The sequence below is a fragment of the Schistocerca gregaria genome, chromosome 6 (assembly GCF_023897955.1).
Source record: "Schistocerca gregaria isolate iqSchGreg1 chromosome 6, iqSchGreg1.2, whole genome shotgun sequence".
Taxonomy (NCBI): Eukaryota; Metazoa; Arthropoda; class Insecta; order Orthoptera; family Acrididae; genus Schistocerca; species Schistocerca gregaria.
In genome coordinates, this window is record NC_064925.1 from 563,600,748 (window position 1) to 563,624,695 (window position 23,948).

The following is a 23,948-nucleotide window of genomic DNA, read 5'->3' on the forward strand; positions in this document are numbered from 1 at the left end:
CATTTCCACTAGACAACACCTGCTAGCACACAGTGAGAGTTTCTACTGCTTTTCTCCATGCTTTCCAAACCTCCCCTTGGCAAGCAAGATCTCCAGATCTCTACCCAAAGGAGAATGTTTTGAGCATTATGGGAAGGGTCCTGCAACCAGCTCAGGATTTTGACAATCTAACTTGCCATCTTGGCAGAATTTAGCATGATGTTCCTCATGAGGTCATCCAACAATGCCATCAATATATGCTTGGATAAAGGCCAGAGGTGGACCAATGCATTACGGATTTGCCCAATTTGTGAATATATATATATATTTTTTTTTAAAGCATTCAATTTTTCTGAAATTGCAATCATTAGTTGGTCTGCACGTGGAGATCACATCTACCGGTTTCCATCCCATTCAGATAATTCCTTTGTGGTATATCGATAGTGTCAAATTCACTCAAGTTACAATGAAAAATAAAATCTCTCAACAGTGACTTAAATGACTAACATGAATTTACACTTCTGTAATCAATAGACATAAGTTTTATGATGACCATACCTGTGCATAGTGCTTGAATATGAATTCTGCAGAATCAATGGGTAAAGTGCAGCAAGATATCAAACTCCAGTACCCTTTCAACATCCTTTTACGTTCGTCCAATGTAGTCTCACTTACTGATTCTTCTGATGGATCTGTGAAACATGTGAATATGCAACATCAAAATTTAATTGTAAATAAGTTTACGGATGTGTATTTTCTTTTAACAAGCACATTGCACCAATGTTTTAACATTATATCAAATAGTATTATCAAACTATCACCTGAAACCAACTGCTACATAAAGGTCTCCTCCAGACTTCTCCATGCAGTACCATCTTACATGAGGTCCATCTCAAAACACTTCATGCTACAGAAATGGCCCTTGGTACAACAAGTTCCAAATGTTGGCCACTGCCCAGGTGTTGCTTTCATGTTGCATAAATGGTCTACATTGCTGATTATTGCTTGACTTTGGTAACTAGGAAGTTGTTTATTGTTGTTGTGCAACCTTCCATGTGAGATCACTGTTATAAACTCAGTGAATACCGTACAATGCATCATAAAAATGTAGCAGGCTGTCTGGTTAAAACTTTCACTTTCATGAATGGAAAAGAATTTGGTGGTTGCAGTGACAGCATCAGAAAATGTTAACACAGGAATGGCAAAATGAGCTATGTGACAACTGCATGTGAAACACATCTAAGGAGCATTAAAGTATCCAATGTTTCACCATGACTATAATTTTCAGCAATTACTAATGGATAATGTACACTGCCTACTTGATCCTCTGCTGTCTTCACTACTTCATCCCTCAAAGCTACACATTCTTCTTCTCCTGTATTTCTTTCCCTCATTCCTGTCAATTGTTCCCTTATGCTCTCCCTGAAACTCTGGTCAACCTCTGGTTCTTTCAGTTTACCCAGGTCCCATTTCCTTAAATTCCCACCTTTTTGCAGTTTCTTCAGTTTTAATCTACAGGTCATAACCAATAGATTGTGGTCAGAGTCCACATCTGCCCCTGGAAATGTCTTACAATTTAAAACCTGGTTCCTAAATCTCTGTCTTACCATTGTATAATCTGTCTGATACCTTTTAGTATCTCCAGGGTTCTTCCATGTATGCAGCCTTCTTTCATTATTCTTTAACCAAGTGTTAGCTATGATTAAGTTATGCTCTGCGCAAAATTCAACCAGACGGCTTCCTCTTTTATTTCTTAGCTCCAATCCATATCCACCTACTATGTTTCCTTCTCTCCCTTTTCCTACACTCGAATTCCAGTCACCCATGACTATTAGATTTTCATCTCCCTTCACTATCTGAATAATTTCTTTTATTTCATCATACATTTCTTCAATTTCTTCGTCATCTGCAGAGCTAGTTCGCATATAAACTTGTACTACTATAGTAGGTGTGGGCTTCGTATCTATCTTGGCCACAATAATGCGTTCACTATGCTGTTTGTAGTAGCTTACCCGCATTCCTATTTATTATTAAACCTACTCCTATATTACCCCTATTTGATTTTGTGTTTATAACCCTGTAGTCACCTGACAAGAAGTCTTGTTCTTCCTGCCACCGAACTTCACTAATTCTCACTATATCAAACTTTAACCTACACATTTCCCTTTTTAAATTTTCTAACCTACCTGCCCGATTAAGGGATCTGACATTCCACGCTCCGATCCGTAGAATGCGTTTTTTTCCTCCTGATAACGACATTCTCTTGAGTAGTCCCCGCCCGGTGATCCGAATGGGGGACTATTTTACCTCCGGAATATTTTACCCAAGAGGACGCCATCATCATTTAACCATACAGTAAAGCTGCATGCCCTCGGGAAAATTTACGGCCGTAGTTTCCCTTTGCTCTCAGCCGTTCGCAGTACCAGCGCAGCAAGGCCGTTTTGGTTAGTGTTACAAGGCCAGATCAGTCAATCATCCAGACTGTTGCCCTTGCAACTACTGAAAAGGCTGCTGCCCCTCTTCAGGAACCACACGTTTGTCTGGTCTCTCAACAGATATCTCTCCGTTGTGGTTGTACCTACGGTACGGCTATCTGTATCGCCTGAGGCACGCAAGCAGCCTCCCCACCAACGGCAAGGTCCATGGAGGGGGGTGGGGGGGGGGGGGTAAGAGGATGTAGATGAAGATGAAATGGGAGATACGATACTGCATGAAGAGTTTGACAGAGTACTGAAAGACCTGAGTCAAAACAAGGCCCCCGGAGTAGACAACATTCCATTGGAACTACTGACGGCCTTGGGAGAGCCAGTCTTGACAAAACTCTACCATCTGCTGAGCAAGATGTATAAAACAGGCGAAATACCCTCAGACTTCAAGAAGAATATAATAATTCCAATCCCAAAGAAAGCAGGTGTTGACAGATGTGAAAATTACTGAACTATCAGTTTAATAAGCCACAGCTGCAAAATACTAACACGAATCCTTTACAGACAAATGGAAAAACTGGTAGAAGCCGACCTCGGGGAAGCTCAGTTTGGATTCCGTAGAAATACTGGAACACGTGAGGCAATACTGACCTTACGACTTATCTTAGGATTAAGGAAAGGCAAACCTACGTTTCTAGCATTTGTAGACTTAGAGAAAGCTTTTGACAATGTTGAATGGAATACTCTCTTTCAAATTCTAAAGGTGGCAGGGGTAAAATACAGGGAGCGAAAGGCTATTTACAATTTGTACAGAAACCAAATGGCAGTTATAAGAGTCGAGGGGCATGAAAGGGAAGCAGTGGTTGGGAAGGGAGTAAGACAGGGTTGTAGCCTCTCCCTAATGTTATTCAATCTGTATATTGAGCAAGCGGTAAAGGAAACAAAAGAAAAATTTGGAGTAGGTATTAAAATTCATGGAGAAGAAGTAAAAACTTTGAGGTTCGCCGATGACATTGTAATTCTGTCAGAGACAGCAAAGGACTTGGAAGAGCAGTTGAACGGAATTGACAGTGTCTAGAAAGGAGGGTATAAGATGAACATCAACAAAAGCAAAACGAGGATAATGGAATGTAGTCGAATTAAGTCGGGTGATGCTGAGAGTATTAGATTAGGAAATGAGACACTTAAAGTAGTAAAGGAGTTTTGCTAGTTGGGGAGCAAAATAACTGATGATGGTCGAAGTAGAGAGGATATAAAATGTAGACTGGCAATAGTAAGGAAAGCGTTTCTGAAGAAGAGAAATTTGTTAACATCGAGTATAGATTTAAGTGTGAGGAAGTTGTTTCTGAAAGTATTCTGTTTAGCAAAAGTGACAAAAAGCAGATTACAGAGTACCTGACGGCTCAACACAAAAGTTTTGTCTCAAGTGCAGATAGTGTTGAGGATCAGTGGACAAAGTTCAAAACCATGGTACAATATGCGTTAGATGAGTATGTGCCAAGCAAGATCGTAAGAGATGGAAAAGAGCCACCGTGGTACAACAACCGAGTTAGAAAACTGCTGTGGAAGCAAAGGGAACTTCACAGCAAACATAAACATAGCCAAAGCCTTGCAGACAAACAAAAATTACGCGAAGCGAAATGTAGTGTGAGGAGGGCTATGCGAGAGGCTTTCAATGAATTCGAAAGTAACGTTCTATGTACTGACTTGGCAGAAAATCCTAAGAAATTTTGGTCCTATGTCAAAGTGGTAGGTGGATCAAAACAAAATGTCCAGACACTCTGTGACCAAAATGGTACTGAAACAGAGGATGACAGACTAAAGGCCGAATTACTAAATGTCTTCTTCCAAAGCTGTTTCACAGAGGAAGACTGCACTGTGCTTCCTTCTCTAGATTGTCGCACAGTTGACAAAATGGTAGATATCGAAGTAGACGACACAGGGATAGAGAAACAATTAAAATCGCTCAAAAGAGGAAAGGCCGCTGGTCCTGATGGGATACCAGTTCGATTTTGCACAGAGTACGCGAAGGAACTTGCCCCCCTTCTTGCAGCGGTGTACCGTAGGTCTCGAGAAGAGCGAAGCGTTCCAAAGGATTGGAAAAGGGCACAGGTCATCCCCGTTCTCAAGAAGGGACGTCGAACAGATGTGCAGAACTATAGACCTATATCTCTAACGTCGATCAGTTGTAGAATTTTGGAACACGTATTATGTTCGAGTATAATGTCTTTTCTGGAGACTAGAAATCTACTCTGTAGGAATCAGCATGGGTTTCAAAAAAGACGATCGTGTGAAACCCAGCTCGCGCTATTCGTCCACGAGACTCAGAGGGCCTTAGACACGGGTTCACAGGTAGATGCCGTGTTTCTTGACTTCCGCAAGGCGTTTGACACAGTTCCCCACAGTCGTTTAATGAACAAAGTAAGAGCATACGGACTATCAGATCAATTGTGTGATTGGATTGAGGAGTTCCTAGATAACAGAACGCAGCACGTCATTCTCAATGGAGAGAAGTCTTCCGAAGTAAGAGTGATTTCAGGTGTGCCGCAGGGGAGTGTCATAGGACTGTTGCTATTCACAATATACATAAATGACCTGGTGGATGACATCGGAAGTTCACTGAGGCTTTTTGCAGATGATGCTGTGGTGTATCGAGAGGTTGCAACAATGGAAAATTGTACTGAAATGCAGGAGGATCTGCAGCGAATTGACGCATGGTGCACGGAATGGCAATTGAATCTCAATGTAGACAAGTGTAATGTGATGCGAATACATAGAAAGATAGGTCCCTTATCATTTAGCTACAAAATAGCAGGTCAGCAACTGGAAGCAGTTAATTCCATAAATTATCTGGGAGTACGCATTAGGAGTGATTTAAAATGGAATGATCATATAAAGTTGATCGTCGGTGAAGCAGATGCCAGACTGAGATTCATTGGAAGAATCCTAAGGAAATGCAATCCGACAACAAAGGAAGTAGGTTACAGTACGCTTGTTCGCCCAATGCTTGAATACTGCTCAGCAGTGTGGGATCCGCACCAGGTAGGGTTGATAGAAGAGATAGAGAAGATCCAACGGAGAGCAGCGCGCTTCGTTACAGGATCATTTAGTAATTGCGAAAGCGTTACGGAGATGATAGATAAACTCCAGTGGAAGACTCTGCAGGAGAGACGCTCAGTAGCTCGGTACGGGCTTTTGTTGAAGTTTCGAGAACATACCTTCACCGAAGAGTCAAGCAATATATTGCTCCCTCCTACGTATATCTCGCGAAGAGACCATGAGGATAAAATCAGAGAGATTAGAGCCCACACAGAAGCATACCGACAATTCTTCTTTCCACGTACAATACGAGACTGGAATAGAAGGGAGAACCAATAGAGGTACTCAGGTTACCCTCCGCCACACACCGTCAGGTGGCTTGCGGAGTACGGATGTAGATGTAGATGTAGATATTTGAATGGAGTGTAGCCATGTATGGAAGTGAAACGTGGACGATAAATAGTTTGGACAAGAAGAGAATAGAACCTTTTGAAATGTGGTGCTACAGAAGAATGCTGAAGATTAGATGGGTAGATCCATAACTAATGAGGAAGTATTGAATAGGATTGGGGAGAAGAGAAGTTTGTGGCACAACTTGACCAGAAGAAGGGATCGGTTGGTAGGACATGTTCTGAGGCATCAAGGGATCACCAATTTAGTATTGGAGGGCAGCGTGGACGGTAAAAATCGTAGAGGGAGACCAAGAGATGAATACACTAAGCAGATTCAGAAGGATGTAGGTTGGAGTAGGTACTGGGAGATGAAGAAGCTTTCACAGGATAGAGTAGATGGAGAGCTGCATCAAACCAGTCTCAGGACTGAAGACCACCACAACAACAACAACAACAATGTACATTGCATATTTAACTTACAACATAAGTTTAATTTTAATGTAAGAAGAAGGTTATGCACAACATTCTTGCACAAAATGAATATGTATGACTTGGCCTTGAAATTGCGCGTGTTTGTGTCTTGGGAGAGGAGGGCATGTGTTCTTGTCCTGTATACAAGAAGCACTTCACAATTATCACAAAAGTGCGTTGGTATGACGAGATGCTTGAAAAAACCCAGGGAGATGCTTGAAGAAACCCTGTTGACAAATTAGGCAATGTGACACACCAATCAAACAAAGTGACTATATGGAGGCTGGTACAAAAATTTAGATATATAGGAAGTATGTACTTATGCAGTTTCAGATGTTTTACACCTCCAGATCTAAACCAGAATAACAATCTTAATCAGTCTGTTGATTCCTTCTGCAATTTTTCTGAAAGTGACTGGTCCTGAAATGATGAAATGAATCCCAAGTATTTATCAGTTCTTTCGTATTTCTTCAGGATTTAGTACCTTGGTGATCCCTATGGAGCCATTTATCAGTAACCTTATGAGGCACAGAATAAAAAAAAATTGACAACTGTAAAGAATGTGGGAAGGGGGGGGGGGGGGGGTCAGAAAAAAAGAATAAATTAGTCGTCTCTCAACATCTGAAACAGCAAATAAGGCAGCCTTCACATCAGAAGATACTCCCACTGAGTGAACCAGGTATTAACATAGTGAATAATCTCTTACTATCACAAAGGTCTCTAAAATACAGTGCATGCAACACAAAATATGACAGTAATTCTGGTTTATGTGAAGACTGATCACCTTCAACTCAAAATAATAAAATTTACTAAAATTTACTAATGTTTAGTGAGACATTTAACAGGTCCTGAAAGTATTAAAACAGGATACCATCAGGTTTGCAGATGATCCGATAATTTCGGGGAATAAGGAGGAGGAAGTACAAGAGCAGTTGGACAAATAGGAATGAACAGCACTAGAATATGGGATGAAATTTAGTATAAGTAAGAGAGAGATGATTATCACAACAAGAACGAAGGAGAGAAGAACAAATGGAATAACAACTGGTGGGGAACGATTGAGGAGAGTTGAGTTTCAAGTACCTAGGAAGCCTGATACAGGACGATGGAAAAAACAACAGAGAAATAAACAACCAGGGGAGAAAAGCAGAAGCATTTCGGTAGAGTGTCAGAAGCCTGATATGGAGCAAGGATGTACCCCAAATCAGTAGAAAGGTTATATACTAGTCATACTATGTTCTGATCCTGACATATGCATCCGAAACCTTGGTTATGAAAGGTGAAAGGAAGAGAGAAAAGCAAATTACAAGCTAGTGAGATGAAATTCTTGAGGAACAGTACTGGAGTGAAAAAGATAGACAGGTTAAGAAATGAGAGGATCAAAGAGTTAATGAAGGTGGAACCATTACAGGAGGTGACAGAGAAATCACAGCTGAGATGGCATGGGCATCTTAAGCGAATGGAGGAGAAGAGGATACCCAGGAGGATACACGAGATGAAACTTGAAGGGAAGAGACCGAGAGGAAGACAGAGAGACAGATTGCTGAAAGGAGTGGACGAATGCACCCAGGAGAAAGGAGAAGATTGGACCAAGTTGGGCTGCAATGTTGAAGGGTGCTTGGCAATTACAGGACGTGCTTGGATCAAGGAACAGTCGGAATTATAGTTGTAAATTGTTGTAGTTGCGCTGGAAAAGTCCCTGAGCTTCAAGCGCTAATAGAAAGCACAGAAGCTGATATCGTTATAGGTACAAAAAGCTGGCTAAAGCCTGAAATAAGTTCTGCAGAAATTTTTACGAAGTCTCAGACGGTGTTCAGGAAAGATAGATTAGGCAGAATTGGTGGTGGAGTGTTTGTGTCTGTCAGTAGTGGTTTATCTTGTAGTGAAGTCGAAGTAGATACTCCGTGCGAATTGGTGTGGGTGGAGGTTATACTTAACAGCCGAATTAAGTTAATAATTGGCTCCTTCTACCGACCCCCAGACTCCGATGATACAGTTGCGGAACAGTTCAGAGAAAGTTTGAGCCTCGTAACAAACAAATACCCCACTCATACGGTTATAGTTGGTGGGGACTTCAACCTACCCTCGGTATGTTGGCAAAAATACTTGTTCAAAACCGGTGGTAGGCAGAAAAAGTCTTCCGAGATTGTCCTAAATGCTTTCTCCGAAAATTATTTCGAGCAGTTAGTCCACGAACCCACGCGAATTGTAAATGGTTGCGAAAACACACTTGACCTCTTAGCCACAAACAATCCAGAGCTGATAGAGAGCATCATGACTGATACAGGGATTAGTGATCACAAGGTCATTGTAGCTAGGCTCAATACCATTTCTTCCAAATCCATCAGAAACAAACGCAAAATAATTTTATTTAAAAAAGCGGATAAAGTACCACTAGAAGCCTTCCTAAAAGACAATCTCCATTCCTTACGAACTGACTATGCAAATGTAGACGAGATTTGGCTCAAATTCAAAGATATAGTAGCAACAGCAATTGAGATATTCATACCTCATAAATTGGTAAGAGATGGAACGGATCCCCCGTGGTACACAAAAAAGGCAACGGAAAAAGCATGCGAAGTTCAGAAGAACGCGAAATCCCGAAGATGGGCTAAAATTTACAGACGCGCGAAATTTGGCACGTACTTCGATGCGAGATGCCTTTAATAGGTTCCACAACGAAACATTGTCTCGAAATTTGGTAGAAAATCCGAAGAAATTCTGGTCGTATGTAAAGTACACAAGTGGCAAGACGCAGTCAATACCTTCGCTGCGCAGTGCCGATGGTACTGTTATTGACGACTGTGCCGCTAAAGCGGAGTTATTGAACGCAGTTTTCCGAAATTCCTTCACCAGGGAAGACGAATGGAATATTCCAGAATTTGAAACACGAACATCTGCTAGCATGAGTCTCTTAGAAGTAGATACCTTAGGGGCTGCGAAGCAACTCAAATCGCTTGATACGGGCAAGTCTTCAGGTCCAGATTATATACCGATTAGGTTCCTTTCAGATTACGCTGATACTATAGCTCCCTACTTAGAGCTCATATACAACGGCTCGCTCACCGATAGATCTGTACCTACAGATTGGAAAATTCCGCAGGTCGCACTAGTGTTCAAGAAGGGTAGTAGGAGTAATCCATTTAACTACAGACCTGTATCATTGACGTCGGTTTGCAGTAGGGTTTTGGAGCATATACTGTATTCAAACATTATGAATCACCTCGAAGGGAACAATCTATTGACACGTAATCAGCATGGCTTCAGAAAACATCGCTCTTGTGCAACGCAGCTAGCTCTTTATTCGCACGAAGTAATGGCCGCTATCGACAGGGGATCTCAAATTGATTCCGTATTTCTAGATTTCCGGAAAGCTTTTGACACCGTTCCTCACAAGCGACTTCTAATCAAGCTGCGGAGCTATGGGGTATCGTCTCAGTTGTGCGCCTGGATCCGTGATTTCCTGTCAGGAAGGTCGCAGTTCGTACTAATAGACGGCAAATCATCAAGTAAAACTGAAGTGATATCAGGTGTTCCCCAGGGAAGCGTCCTGGGACCTCTACTGTTCCTGATCTATATAAATGACCTGGGTGACAATCTGAGCAGTTCTCTTAGACTGTTCGCAGATAATGCTGTAATTTACCGTCTAATAAGGTCATCCGAAGACCAGTATCAGTTGCAAAGCGATTTAGAAAAGATTGCTGTATGGTGTATCAGGTGGCAGTTGACGCTAAATAACGAAAAGTGTGAGATGATCCACATGAGTTCCAAAAGAAATCCGTTAGAATTCGATTACTCGATAAATAGTACAATTCTCAAGGCTGTCAATTTAACTAAGTACCTGGCTGTTAAAATCACGAACAACTTCAGTTGGAAGGACCACATAGATAATATTGTCGGGAAGGCGAGCCAAAGGTTGCGTTTCATTGGCAAGACACTTAGAAGATGCAACAAGTCCACTAAAGAGACAGCTTACACTACACTCATTCGTCCTCTGTTAGAATATTGCTGCGCGGTGTGGGATCCTTACCAGGTGGGATTGACAGAGGACATCGAAAGGGTGCAAAAAAGGGCAGCTCGTTTTGTATTATCATGTTATAGGGGAGAGAGTGTGGCAGATATGATACACGAGTTGGGATGGAAGTCATTACAGCATAGACGTTTTTCGTCGCGGCGAGACCTTTTTACGAAATTTCAGTCACCAACTTTCTCTTCCGAATGCGAAAATATTTTGTTGAGCCCAACCTACATAGGTAGGAATGATCATCAAAATAAAATAAGAGAAATCAGAGCTCGAACAGAAAGGTTTAGGTGTTCGTTTTTCCCGCTCGCTGTTCGGGAGTGGAATAGTAGAGAGATAGTATGATTGTGGTTCGATGAACCCTCTGCCAAGCACTTAAATGTGAATTGCAGAGTAGTCATGTAGATGGAGAAGACGGAGAGATGGCGCCAAGACAGAAGACGATGGAGAGGCTTATGTTCCAAACAGACCCGGCCAGAGGCTGGAAACTGTCCAAGATTATGATGATAGCCCTCAGGGTAGCCAAACCAAAACTGACTTTCTGGACAATCTTAGAATGTGGATCTTTTTTCTGCATCTGCATTGTAATTACACATAAAACATAAAGAGTTCTTAGCAGACAAAGTAAATGAAACCCTAAAGAATGCTCTTAATTTGTCATTATGCACAAACCCTAGTGTATAATGTTCTGTCGGCAACAAGGTCATTAGAGACAGAGCACAAGCTCAGGTTAGGAAAGGATGGGGAAGGAAATTGGCTATGCTCTTTTAGAGGAACCATCCCAGCATTTGCCCGAAGTGATTCAGGGAAAGCACAAAAACCTAAATCTGGATGGCTGAATGCAAGTTTGAACTGTCTTCCTCCCAGTGGCGAGTCCAGTGTGCTAACCATTGTGCCACCTTGATCAGTTCCACAATTTGTGTGATGTCTTCGATGTATATATTAGAGAGATATAACAAATAAAGAACACAGCCCGTGACTACCTTACTTCTTCCTGATTTTAGGCTTGTGTTCTATTCTATTTATAATAATTTCAGTGTTCTGATGATTGGTGTACAATTCTAAATTATTCTTCTGACCATCCAGATAATTTACATTATTTTTTCCACCAGTATAGTAATATTTCACAAGCTTCATCGTCAGGTTTCTACCCTATTACTCCATCAAACAGCTATCACAGCTCAGAATACATCAGCTTTGTTACAGCACAGGAGTGCAAAATGTCAAATATTTCATACATATTTTCAACATCCGAACATAGCTGAGCATTAACATGACAGTAAAACTGGGAAAGCTAGATTCATTCTGAACTCTAAAGTCATTCATAGGGGAGAGAAATTATTCATAAGATCATGATTAATTTCCCTCATCATATACTATAAAATTTGTTTAGTGAGGAAATAAGAGAACAATGGGTGAAGTACTTTGACAAAAATAAATATAACATAGTTTTCTATGAACAACAGCGCAATAAATTAGATTCAGGAAAGTAAAAAATACTAAAAAGGAAGCACAACAAGAAATTAAGAAAGCTACAAGTTCATGAAAAGTACAATCCCAAAAACTGTAGAGGGACATTGGACCAGTAGATGAATGATATCTGTAGGGATATAGGAACAGACATAAAAATGGCATGACTGATAAAGAAAGATTAAGAAATTACAATTCAAGTCAAGGACAAGATCAGCTGTTATAAGAAATAAACAAGCAGCATATTACTCAATGCAGTCATTAGTCGGGCTCCAACGCTTGGAAACAGTGACCGTGTGTGTGTGTGTGTGTGTATGTGTGTGTGTGACTTTGTCCAAATGCTTAACAGTTTAGCAGTCTTCCTCACTGTGCCTGTCTGCTACTCAGTGCCTCCTCTATATATTGAATACCAATCTTTCCTCTCCGTATTGTTGTTGAACACAGATGAAATAGCCCCAGATGGAAGAATTTTACAAAGTGACAGACATCACAAACATTTAAGAAAGACTGGAAGATGAAGCAGGCCCTGCAATTGTGAAAATAGAATTTGAAGCAGCACTGAAAGAAATCAGATCAATGGCAGTTTTATGTCCAGATGAGCTACCTGATGAGCTCTTGTACAGTTGTGGGGAAAAAAAAATGAAAGTTAAACTTTTCAACATTATAAACAGTTGTTATGATTATGGTTCTCATCCAAGTAGTTCTGCAGAAGATAATAGCCATTAATGAAGGAGATAGAACAAATTTCTCCATTTACAGAACAATAAACCTTATTTTACATGCAATTATACTCACATAAGGAATAAAATAAAAAAAGAGTAAAATGTAGAATAAAATTCTAATCTGAAGAATATTAGTTTGCTTTTACTCAAAAAAGTACGGAACAGAGGAACAATCATCATACTCAGGAGCTTGCTAGAGACAAAGTTAAATGTAAACAGGGACATTCACATAGAGTTTTTGATCTTTTGACAGTAATGGCAGGGAGAAAGTCTTCAGCGCACTGAAAGATACAGATTCAGATTGTAAAGATGGAAGAATAATATTAAACATATACTTAAACAATGTGTGAAATGTAGATTAAAGGAGAACAACAAAATGCGTAAGATAAAGGTGCTCATTACCCTATTACTTGTTTAACATTTTCATCAAAAAAGCTACAATAAGAGAACACAAATAAAAAGTGGCTAGGACACCTCACATCCAAACTGAAAGAAATAATATTGAAAAAGTTGATCAATTTTGTTATTTAGGCACCTTAATTACAGAAAGCAACAAATGCAGCACGAAAAGCATGAAAAGAACTGCAACAACTGAACATTCTTCAATGAACAAATTGTTCAGTACAGAAAAGAAGAAAACAATTTGTCAAAGGCATTCACCTGGAGTGCACTCCTACATACCCATTAAAAGCTGGACCTGTTGGAAGAAAATATTTTGGTAAAGAAAACCACAAGTGGGCCAAGGAAAAAAATATTTGCCGATGTGTCTTTTTTAGGCAGCTATCTATGGCTGAGTTTACCTTGTGCCTACTGAATATTTCTTGAGCACTAGTAGTCACAACTTTCTCTGTCACTCCGAGTTTTGACCTTAAAAGTTATTTGTGCATTTGACTTTCCAGACTTCCATGTTTCTCTGCAGATGAATTACTGTAGTGACAAACACAAAACAAATTCAGTAAATTCTGTGAGCTCCTTCACTAGAGGCAGATACTTATTAACAACTTACTGTGGCTCAATGGCCTGCTGCAAAACTGTTTATCGGACACCACCTTAACCACTTGTATTTCTCACTAGAGACAGACGAACCACTATTATTGATATTTTGTCAAATTACTGCTCTGTAGAGAGCATGAGCATTTTAGTTGCACTATCTTGGTATGTACTAATTTATATGGCCATGACAGATAGTCAAAATGGTCAACTGCTGCAATTGTCAGACAGGTAACGTCTTGGATTTTATTGTGTGTACAGAAGCAACAAAAGAAAATTGTGTTCTATAATTTGGGAATGTAGAAGCAATAATTATTAAGAACTATTTGTATTAGGAGCATGATACATTTTGACAACTGACATTTTTTCTGTCTTCACAACTATGGAACAACTGCATGACCATGTTACTTGTTTGAACAGACAGAACTTGCCTGGGTTTCAATAGATACTGAAAACATGTTGAATCCTGCATATGTCTGCCAATACAATTCTTATCATCAAATGGAGTGACAGAAGAAAAGTATGGATGTTACTCGCCTATAACATGACACACATGCCGAGAACCCCCACAGGAAAACTGATGAGAAAAGAAGAAAAACATGAAATTCTACTGTAAATTACAATCTACAAAGATAATACCTCATAACCCTATTACACAAATTTCTCCATGAGTGTTGCCTCTATATTCCCAAAATATAGAAAACAATTCTCTGTTGTTACTTTTGTATGCAAAATAAAATGCAAGACATTACCTGCCTGACAGTTGCACACTATAAACGTTTTTATCCCAAACCAACTTTGTTTGGATGGAATAAATTGTTTAAAAGATTGATAACATTTCTTGTGGATGTTCTACTCAGTTGTTTCCATTTTATGCACAATATTTCTATGGTCAACCCAGCCAACTTCTGCAGGTGCTGTGACTTTTGATGTTATGTGTACTTACAGCCTGGACTGAGGAAACCTGAGTGAAGCTTAAAAGATAATTTACCTTTGAGTGATAAGGGGTTACGCCCACACCAAGATTTTGCTATAAACATAATTCACCACTGACAATGGTTAGATTGTCTACAGTGTTCCTAATATTGTAATAGTCTTCCTCCTTAGTACAGGCAGTGTTTACAAGCTGTGACACAGTCACAAATAAAGACAGTGATGTAGGAAGATGAGAACGGCAGTACAAACAGTTTCGAAGAATAATGCAAGGAATACACTGAACTTGTATCACACCGAAGGCAGCTCGAGTGCCACTGATGAAATACAACAGCTGATGCAGCACAACTCAGGTATCGCAAAGTAACAAATAACATCTCCTATGTGGTTACCATTGACAGTCCACTCTGAACACAAAAGACAAACAGCTCTCTTTAATAATAAATAAACACAATCTGAAGATGGGTATTATGGACTGAAATCATCAGACTGGTACAAATTTCCTTGTCACCATTGACCAGAATTAAAGAAAGAAATAACTGCCAATTTTTCACAGAAGTAAAGTATTCTCAGTGTTAACACAGAACTCAGCATCCAGGTAGTAAAGAGTGAGGAAGCATGTCTAAGGCATCGCAGAAACGACAGGATGGCACACTTTAACAGTTGTACTGCACTTGAGGGATTGCAAAGCAGCCCCAGGTGTCAAATGCTTGATCAGAAAACTGATATTTAAAGTAGCCTTCATCTGAAATGTTGTAAAAAGGAACAAATTCTCCATGCTTCTGTCAAACAGCATTTCTGTGCATGAATGCTTTATGGTGAAATGTTTCATTTATAAATCTGCTGTCACTGAGCCCATAGTTATTTCATTAATTACTGAAGCTAACAACCTGCAGTTAAGGAAAGTTATTAGTCTCACCTGGCAAAAAGAAGAGCTTTGTGGCTCCCTGCATTTTTGTCAACTGTCAGTTAACACAACATCTGACAATATTCTTGCGACAGACAACAGGTCAGACCACTGAAGAAATTATTACTCTGTCAAGAGCAGGTCAGATATTAAAATTACTGTCTCTGACATTTGGACATAAATAAAGCAATGGATGAGAATTCTTAGCATAAAATATTTTACAGTATTTTAACAATTTTTTTATCATTTATTCTGATGGTGAAGCTTTGCACTAATTCAATCTTATCTGAAGCAGTATTTCGAAAAGAATAGTCGCTACTCTCCAAATGCCGAGTTGCGAATACGCACAACAAGAGGACTGTCAGAAAGTGAGCTTTCAGCCAACAAGGCCTTTGTCAGAAGTAGACCAAAACACACACACACACACACACACACACACACACACACACACACACACACACAAATGCAACTCACACGTACATGACCATGGTCTCTGGCTGCAGTCCATGATGGGAAAGGGAACAGGGTAGAGGGGGTAAGGGTGAGGCGAGGGTGGGAAGGGGAAGGGACAGCAGGGAAGGAGTGTGGTACAATAAAGTGCTGTATGTGGGAGTGTAGAGGGATGTGGTGGACATAAGGTAGAGCAGCTAGGTGCAAACAACTGGCAGGTTTGATGGAGGGACGGGTGGGGGTTGGCAGAAACAAGAAACAAACTGAAGGTATGTTGCTGCAATAGATGGTTGTATTGTGCTGGAATGGGAACATGGAAGGGGCTTGATGGGTAAGGACAGTCACTAATGAAGGTTGAGGCCACGAGGGTTACGGGAACGTAGGATACATTGCAGGTTAAGTTCCCACCTGTGCAACTCAGAAAAGATAGTGTCGGTTTGAAGGATCCATGTGGCACAGGCTGTGAAGCAGTCACTGAAATGAAGAACGTCATGTTACACAGTGTGCTCAAAGAACAATGTGGTACAACTGTTTCTGGCCACAGTTTATCTGTGGCCATTCCTGCGGACAGACTGCTTGTTGGTTGTTACGCCCACATATAATGCAGAACTGGGGTTGCAGCTAACTTGTAGATCACATAACTGGTTTCACAGATAGCCCTACCTGTGAAGGGATAGTTGATGCTTGTGACCAGACTGGAGTAGGTGGTGGTGGGTGGGTGTATGGGACATGGTCTTGCGTCTAGGTCTCCTGGCCCCAACATTCATTTCTCATTGTCCCTAGCCAACCTAGTCCCTTCCCGTTCCAATTCCAACACTACACTTCCCTCTATTCCACCAACAAACACAACCTCGTCTTTTTTACTTCTGTCATTTTCTGCTACTCCACCCCCCACCCCATTCACCCACCATCTAACCTCCAGACTGCCCTAGCTATACCTTCCTCTCCCTGCTCCAGCCTCCTCTTTAACCCCCACCACCCGGTTGCCTCTCTCATCATGTGCTGCTGCTCACAGTCTGGCCTCAGCAGTCAGCGACCGTGGTCGTATCGTTACATTCCACTCTGGATTTTCCATTGTCTGATTTTGCCTGGAGGGTTTCTCTTCCATCCCGTAACCCAGTACTGTTTTCCTTTGTTACTATTTTCTAATGCATTACTATACTCAGTGTCTATCCTTCTTTCTCTTCTTTCATGTGTTTCTCTTGTCACCCTACAAACTGCACTGGATGCTCTACTTACAAGGCACACAGTATCAACCATCTAGGCCACGCACAACAGACGGCTACAAGACTGCACTGATTGTTGGTACCACATCTCGTGTCCCACATTACATACACTGATACCCTCAATCCTATACTTTCCATCACTCATTCAGCTTCACCCTCACACATTTTTGCATGTTATTTCCTGTATCTTTTCTGTGCCACACGAGTTTGCATTTCATCCTACCAACCCCTCCCCACACCCAGCACTCATCCTCCTCTTTATTGCAGTTCACAGCTACTAACTTTACCTAATCTAGTCACATACACCATCCCCGTTCTTCACACTTATCCACCCACAGACCTGCAACCCTCATTACAATATTTCTTTTCTTTTCTTTTTTTAAAAAATCTCATTGTGTCCCCATGCCAATTTCAGTTGGTTTTTGCCTTTCACTATTGGCCTACTCCAACTGATTTCATCTTGTTTTCCCGTACTTCATCTGTTTCATTATTTTCGTAATTTTTCTCATGAATTTGGTTGCATTCTAGTAAATTTTTTCGGATGTAATTCTATGTTATTTACATATTTTTACATCTTTTTATCTATCACCATGGAATCTTGATCCTTCCATGTGTGTCAATACAGAAATGTTCCCTTATCCCTAGTTAGAACCCAGTCCCACATACTGTTCCTGTATTGTTGCTTAGCTCATGGAAACCCCCCTAAATGGCCTTCCCATCAAAGTACCCATCTCCAGTTGCTACCTTTCCTTCCACAATGATCTTCATCAGTTCACATTGTGCCAATCCTTAATCCTCACCAACATAGTCTTCAAAAAGCATTTTAGTCAAGCCCGAACCACCTTGCAATACGTTCTCTCCATCAACAAAATTTTCCTGCTATGCAATCACAAATTCGTGATTCCAAATCACACACTGAAACTCTTGCCCTCCAGGAACTAGAGCAAGATGCACAACACCACCTCAAAAAACTCTCCACCCTGTTCACTTCCTACTCCCATCTTGGACTACCACTATCCACCACCCCCACAAAAACCTCCAAACTGTCCACTTGTCCCCTCATAGCTGACAAACCCTGCCTTGCAGAGCTACTACATTTACCCCATCCTCAAATACTCCCTTCCAACACCAAACACAATCCAAAACCTAGAAAGACCCAAAACACAGTCATGAACCTTTCCTCCAAAAGTCTTAGGCTTGCAAAAGTATCAGTCCTTTCCAAAGGCCTCATATTTAGCCCCACGCCCAAATTTAATTATGCAGGACTTGTTAAAGACTTTTTCTCCTTCTCCCGGTCCCTAAAATGGAAACAGTCTTTCGCTGCCAACCCTACCAATCAGACTCAACCAAAGACCAATGTTGAATACTACCTTACTCAGTTAACTCCTCTATCCAACTATGATCCACCTGTCATGCCCCCAAACAATCCATTCTTAACTTTCCCGAATTGCTTAACCTCAAACCTTGCCTCACCATCATTCCCCAAATCCCTCAATATGCAAACAAATATTACATCCACATAAAGAACCGCAATCCACCACCTAAAAACTGATCTTGACCTTACAGTCTTACCTGCTGACAAAGGCTCCCCCACTGTTGTTTTGAACTGCACGAATTACCTGGAGGAAGGACTCCACCAGGTGTTGCTGTCAGATTCACCCATCTACAAATGCTGGCACAGTGATCCCAGCCAAGAATCCAGCAGGATCTCCAAAATCTCTTCAAATCCATAGGCCCATTCCAGGACGTCTCCTCAGAGTCCATCTCCCTCCTCATCCCTAGCACTCCATGCACTCATATCTTCTACATGCTTCCTAAGTCCATAAACCCAACCACCATCAGCGCCCCATCGTAGCTGGCTACTGAAGCCCCACTGAGAGAGAGAATATCCAACAGCTTCAACCTATTATCTGCAACCTACCCACCTATATAAGAGATATCAACCATTTTCTCCACCAACTCCCCAAAGTTCCTGTTCATTTACCACATGGTGCCCTCATTGTCACTCTTGACGCCACATCCCTTTATACTAACATCCCTAATGCCCTTCCCTTAGCACTACTGAACACTATATTTACTCACGCATGACAGATTCCCCCCCCCTCCCCCCCCCCCCCCCCATGAACCACGGTCCTTGGCGTTGGTGGGAGGCTTGCGTGCCTCATCGATACAGATAGCTGTACCGTAGGTGCAACCACAACGGACGGGTATCTGTTGAGAGGCCAGACAAACGTGTGGTTCCTGAAGAGGGGCAGCAGCCTTTTCAGTAGTTGCAGGGGCAACAGTCTGGATGATTGACTGATCTGGCCTTGTAACACTAACCAAAACTGCCTTGCTGTTCTGATACTGCGAATGGCTGAAATCAAGGGGAAACTACAGCCGTAATTTTTCCCGAGGGGGTGCAGCTTTACTGTATGATTAAATGATGATGGCGTCCTCTTGGGTAAAATATTCCGGAGGTAAAATAGTCCCCCATTCAAATCTCCGGGCAGGGACTACTCAGGAGGTCGTTGTTATCAGGAGAAAGAAAACTGGCTTTCTACGGATCGGAGCGTGGAATGTCAGATCCCTTAATCGGGCAGGTTGGTTAGAAAATTTAAAAAGGGAAATGTATAGGTTAAAGTTAGATATAGTGGGAATTAGTGAAGTTTGGTGGCAGGAGGAACAAGACTTTGGTCAGGTGAATACAGGGTTGTAAATACAAAATCAAATAGGGGTAATGCAGGAGTAGGTTTAGTAATGAATAAAAAAATAGGAGTACGGGTAAGCTACTACAAACAGCATAGTGAACGCATTATTGTGGCCAAGATAGACACGAAGCCCACGCCTACTACAGTAGTACAAGTTTATATGCCAACTAGCTCAGCAGAAGATGAAAAAATTGACGAAACGTATGAGGAGATAAAAGAAATTATTCAAATAGTGAAGAGAGACGAAAATTTAATGGTCATGGGTGACTGGAATTCAAGCGTAGGAAAAGGAAGAGAAGGAAACATGGTAAGTGAATATGGATTGGAGCTAGCAAATGAAAGAGGAAGCCGCCTGATAGAATTTTGCACAGAGCATTACTTAATCATAGCTAACACTTGGTTTAAGAATCATGAAAGAAGGTTGTATACATGGAAGAACCCTGGAGATACTAAAAGGTATCAGATAGATTACATAATGGTAAGACAGAGATTTAGGAACCAGGTTTTAAATTGTAAGACATTTCCAGGGGCAGATGTGGACTCTGACCACATGAACTGTAGTTTAAAACTGAAGAAACTGCAAAATGGTGGGAATTTAAGGAGATGACACCTGGATAAACTGAAAGAACCAGAGGTTGTACAGAGTTTCAGGGTGAGCATAAGGGAACAATTGACAGAAATGGGGGAAAGAAATACAGTAGAAGAAGAATGGGTAGCTTTGAGGGATGAAGTAGTGAAGGTAGCAGAGGATAAAGTAGGTAAAAAGATCAGAGCTAGTAGAAATCCTTGGGTAACAGAAGAAATATTGAATTTAATTGATGAAAGGAGAAAATATAAAAATGCAGTAAATGAAGCAGGCAAAAAGGAATACAAACGTCTCAAAAATGAGATCGTCAGGAAGTGCAAAATGGCTAAGCAGGGATGGTTAGAGGACAAATGTAAGGATGTAGAGGCTTATCTCACTAGGGGTAAGATAGATACTGCCTACAGGAAAATTAAAGAGACCTTTGGAGAAAAGAGAACCACTTGTATGAATATCAAGAGCTCGGATGGAAACCCAGTTCTAAGCAAAGAAGGGAAAGCAGAAAGGTGTGAGTATATAGAGGGTCTATACAAGGGCGATGTACTTGAGGACAATATTATGGAAATGGAAGAGGATGTAGATGAAGATGAAATGGGAGATACGATACTGCGTGAGGAGTTTGACAGAGCACTGAAAGACCTGAGTCGAAACAAGGCCCCCAGAGTATACAACATTCCATTGGAACTACTGACGGCCTTGGGAGAGCCAGTCCTGACAAAACTGTACCATCTGGTGAGCAAGATGTATGAAACAGGCGAAATACCCTCAGACTTCAAGAAGAATGTAATAATTCCAATCCCAAAGAAAGCAGGTGTTGACAGATGTGAAAATTACCGAACTATCAGTTTAATAAGCCACAGCTGCAAAATACTAACGCGAATTCTTTACAGACGAATGGAAAAACTAGTAGAAGCCGACCTCGGGGAAGATCAGTTTGAATTCCGTAGAAATACTGGAACACGTGAGGCAATACTGACTTTACGACTTATCTTAGAAGAAAGATTAAGGAAAGGCAAACCTACGTTTCTAGCATTTGCAGACTTGGAGAAAGCTTTTGACAATGTTGACTGGAATACTCTCTTTCAAATTCTGAAGGTGGCAGGGGTAAAATACAGGGAGCGAAAGGCTATTTACAATTTGTACAGAAACCAGATGGCAGTTATAATAGTCGAGAGACATTAAAGGGAAACAGTGGTTGGGAAGGGAGTAAGACAGGGTTGCAGCCTCTCCCCGATGTTATTCAATCTGTATATTGAGCAAGCAGTAAAGGAAACAAAAGAAAAATTCGGAGTAGGTATTAAAATCCATGGAGAAGAAATAAAAACTTCGAGGTTCGCCGATGACATTGTAATTCTGTCAGAGGCAGCAAAGGTCTTGGAAGAGCAGTTGAACGGAATGGACAGTGTCTTGAAAGGAGGATATAAGATGAACATCAACAAAAGCAAAACGAGAATAATGGAATGTAGTCGAATTAAGTCAGGTGATGCTGAGGGAATTAGATTAGAAAATGAGACACTTAAAGTAGTAAAGGAGTTTTGCTATTTGGGGAGCAAAATAACTGATGATGGTCGAAGTAGAGAGGATATAAAATGTAGACTGGCAATGGCAAGAAAAGCGTTTCTGAAGAAGAGAAATTTGTTAACATCGAGTATAGATTTAAGTGTCAGGAAGTCATTTCTGAAAGTATTTGTATGGAGTGTAGCCATGTATGGAAGTGAAACATGGACGATAAATAGTTTGGACAAGAAGAGAATAGAACCTTTTGAAATGTGGTGCTACAGAAGAATGCTGAAGATTAGATGGGTAGATCAGATTACGCTGATACTATAGCTCCCTACTTAGCACTCATATACAACCGCTCGCTCTCCGATAGATCTGTACCTACAGATTGGAAAATTGCGCAGGTCGCACCAGTGTTCAAGAAGGGTAGTAGGAGTAATCCATTTAACTACAGACCTATATCATTGACGTCGGTTTGCAGTAGGGTTTTGGAGCATATACTGTATTCAAACATTATGAATCACCTCGAAGGGAACGATCTATTGACACGTAATCAGCATGGCTTCAGAAAACATCGCTCTTGTGCAACGCAGCTAGCTCTTTATTCGCACGAAGTAATGGCCGCTATCGACAGGGGATCTCAAGTTGATTCCGTATTTCTAGATTTCCGGAAAGCTTTTGACACCGTTCCTCACAAGCGACTTCTAATCAAGCTGCCGAGCTATGGGGTATCGTCTCAGTTGTGCGACTGGATTCGTGATTTCCTGTCAGGAAGGTCGCAGTTCGTAGTAATAGACGGCAAATCATCGAGTAAAACTGAAGTGATATCAGGTGTTCCCCAGGGAAGCGTCCTGAGACCTCTACTGTTCCTGATCTATATAAATGACCTGGGTGACAATCTGAGCAGTTCTCTTAGACTGTTCGCAGATAATGCTGTAATTTACCGTCTAGTAAGGTCATCCGAAGACCAGTATCAGTTGCAAAGCGATTTAGAAAAGATTGCTGTATGGTGTGTCAGGTGGCAGTTGACGCTAAATAACGAAAAGTGTGAGATGATCCACACGAGTTCCAAAAGAAATCCGTTGGAATTCGATTACGCGATAAATAGTACAATTCTCAAGGCTGTCAATTCAACTAAGTACCTGGGTGTTAAAATTACGAACAACTTCAGTTGGAAGGACCACATAGATAATATTGTCGCGAAGGCGAGCCAAAGGTTGCGTTTCATTGGCAGGACACTTAGAAGATGCAACAAGTCCACTAAAGAGACAGCTTACACTACACTCGTTCGTCCTCTGTTAGAATATTGCTGCGCGGTGTGGGATCCTTACCAGGTGGGATTGACGGAGGACATCGAAAGGGTGCAAAAAAGGGCAGCTCGTTTTGTATTATCGCATTATAGGGGAGAGAGTGTGGCAGATATGATACACGAGTTGGGATGGAAGTCATTACAGCATAGACAGTTTTCGTCGCGGCGAGACCTTTTTACGAAATTTCAGTCACCAACTTTCTCTTCCGAATGCGAAAATATTTTGTTGAGCCCAACCTACATAGGTAGGAATGATCATCAAAATAAAATAAGAGAAATCAGAGCTCGAACAGAAAGGTTTAGGTGTTCGTTTTTCCCGCTCGCTGTTCGGGAGTGGAATAGTAGAGAGATAGTATGATTGTGGTTCGATGAACCCTCTGCCAAGCACTTAAATGTGAATTGCAGAGTAGTCATGTAGATGTAGATGTAGATCACATAACTAATGAGGAGGTATTGAATAGAATTGGGGAGAAGAGGAGCTTGTGGCACAACTTGACTAGAAGAAGGGATCGGTTGGTAGGAAACCTACTTCCTATTCGTCATGACTGCCTAGTTCCTCACCCACAATTACTCCACCTTTAAAAGCGTTATCTACAAACAAATCTGGGGTATGGCTATGGGCACCCACATGGCACCATATTATGCCAATCTTTTCATGGAACATCTAGAGGAATCCTTCCTAAAAACAAAGAATCTCAAACCCCTCACCTGGAACAGATTTATTGATGACATCTTCGTGACCTGGATCAAGGGTGGAGACATGCTATTCACATTCCCCCAGAACCTCAACACCTCCTCCCCCATTTGCTTCACCTGGTTCTACTCAACCCAACGAGCCAC

General features: G+C 41.2%; 1 protein-coding gene across 5 annotated transcripts in view; it reads right to left on the bottom strand.

Moving 5' to 3' along the window:
- The window catches only part of LOC126279017 (cohesin subunit SA-2-like), a 359,735-nt gene that overhangs the window by 74,044 nt on the left and 261,743 nt on the right, over positions 1-23,948 (bottom strand). For all 5 annotated transcript variants that reach the window (XM_049979406.1, XM_049979405.1, XM_049979404.1 and 2 more), the window contains one exon: positions 538-671. In XM_049979406.1, the coding sequence (XP_049835363.1) occupies positions 538-671 (134 nt within the window). The remainder of the gene's footprint in view (positions 1-537; positions 672-23,948) is intronic.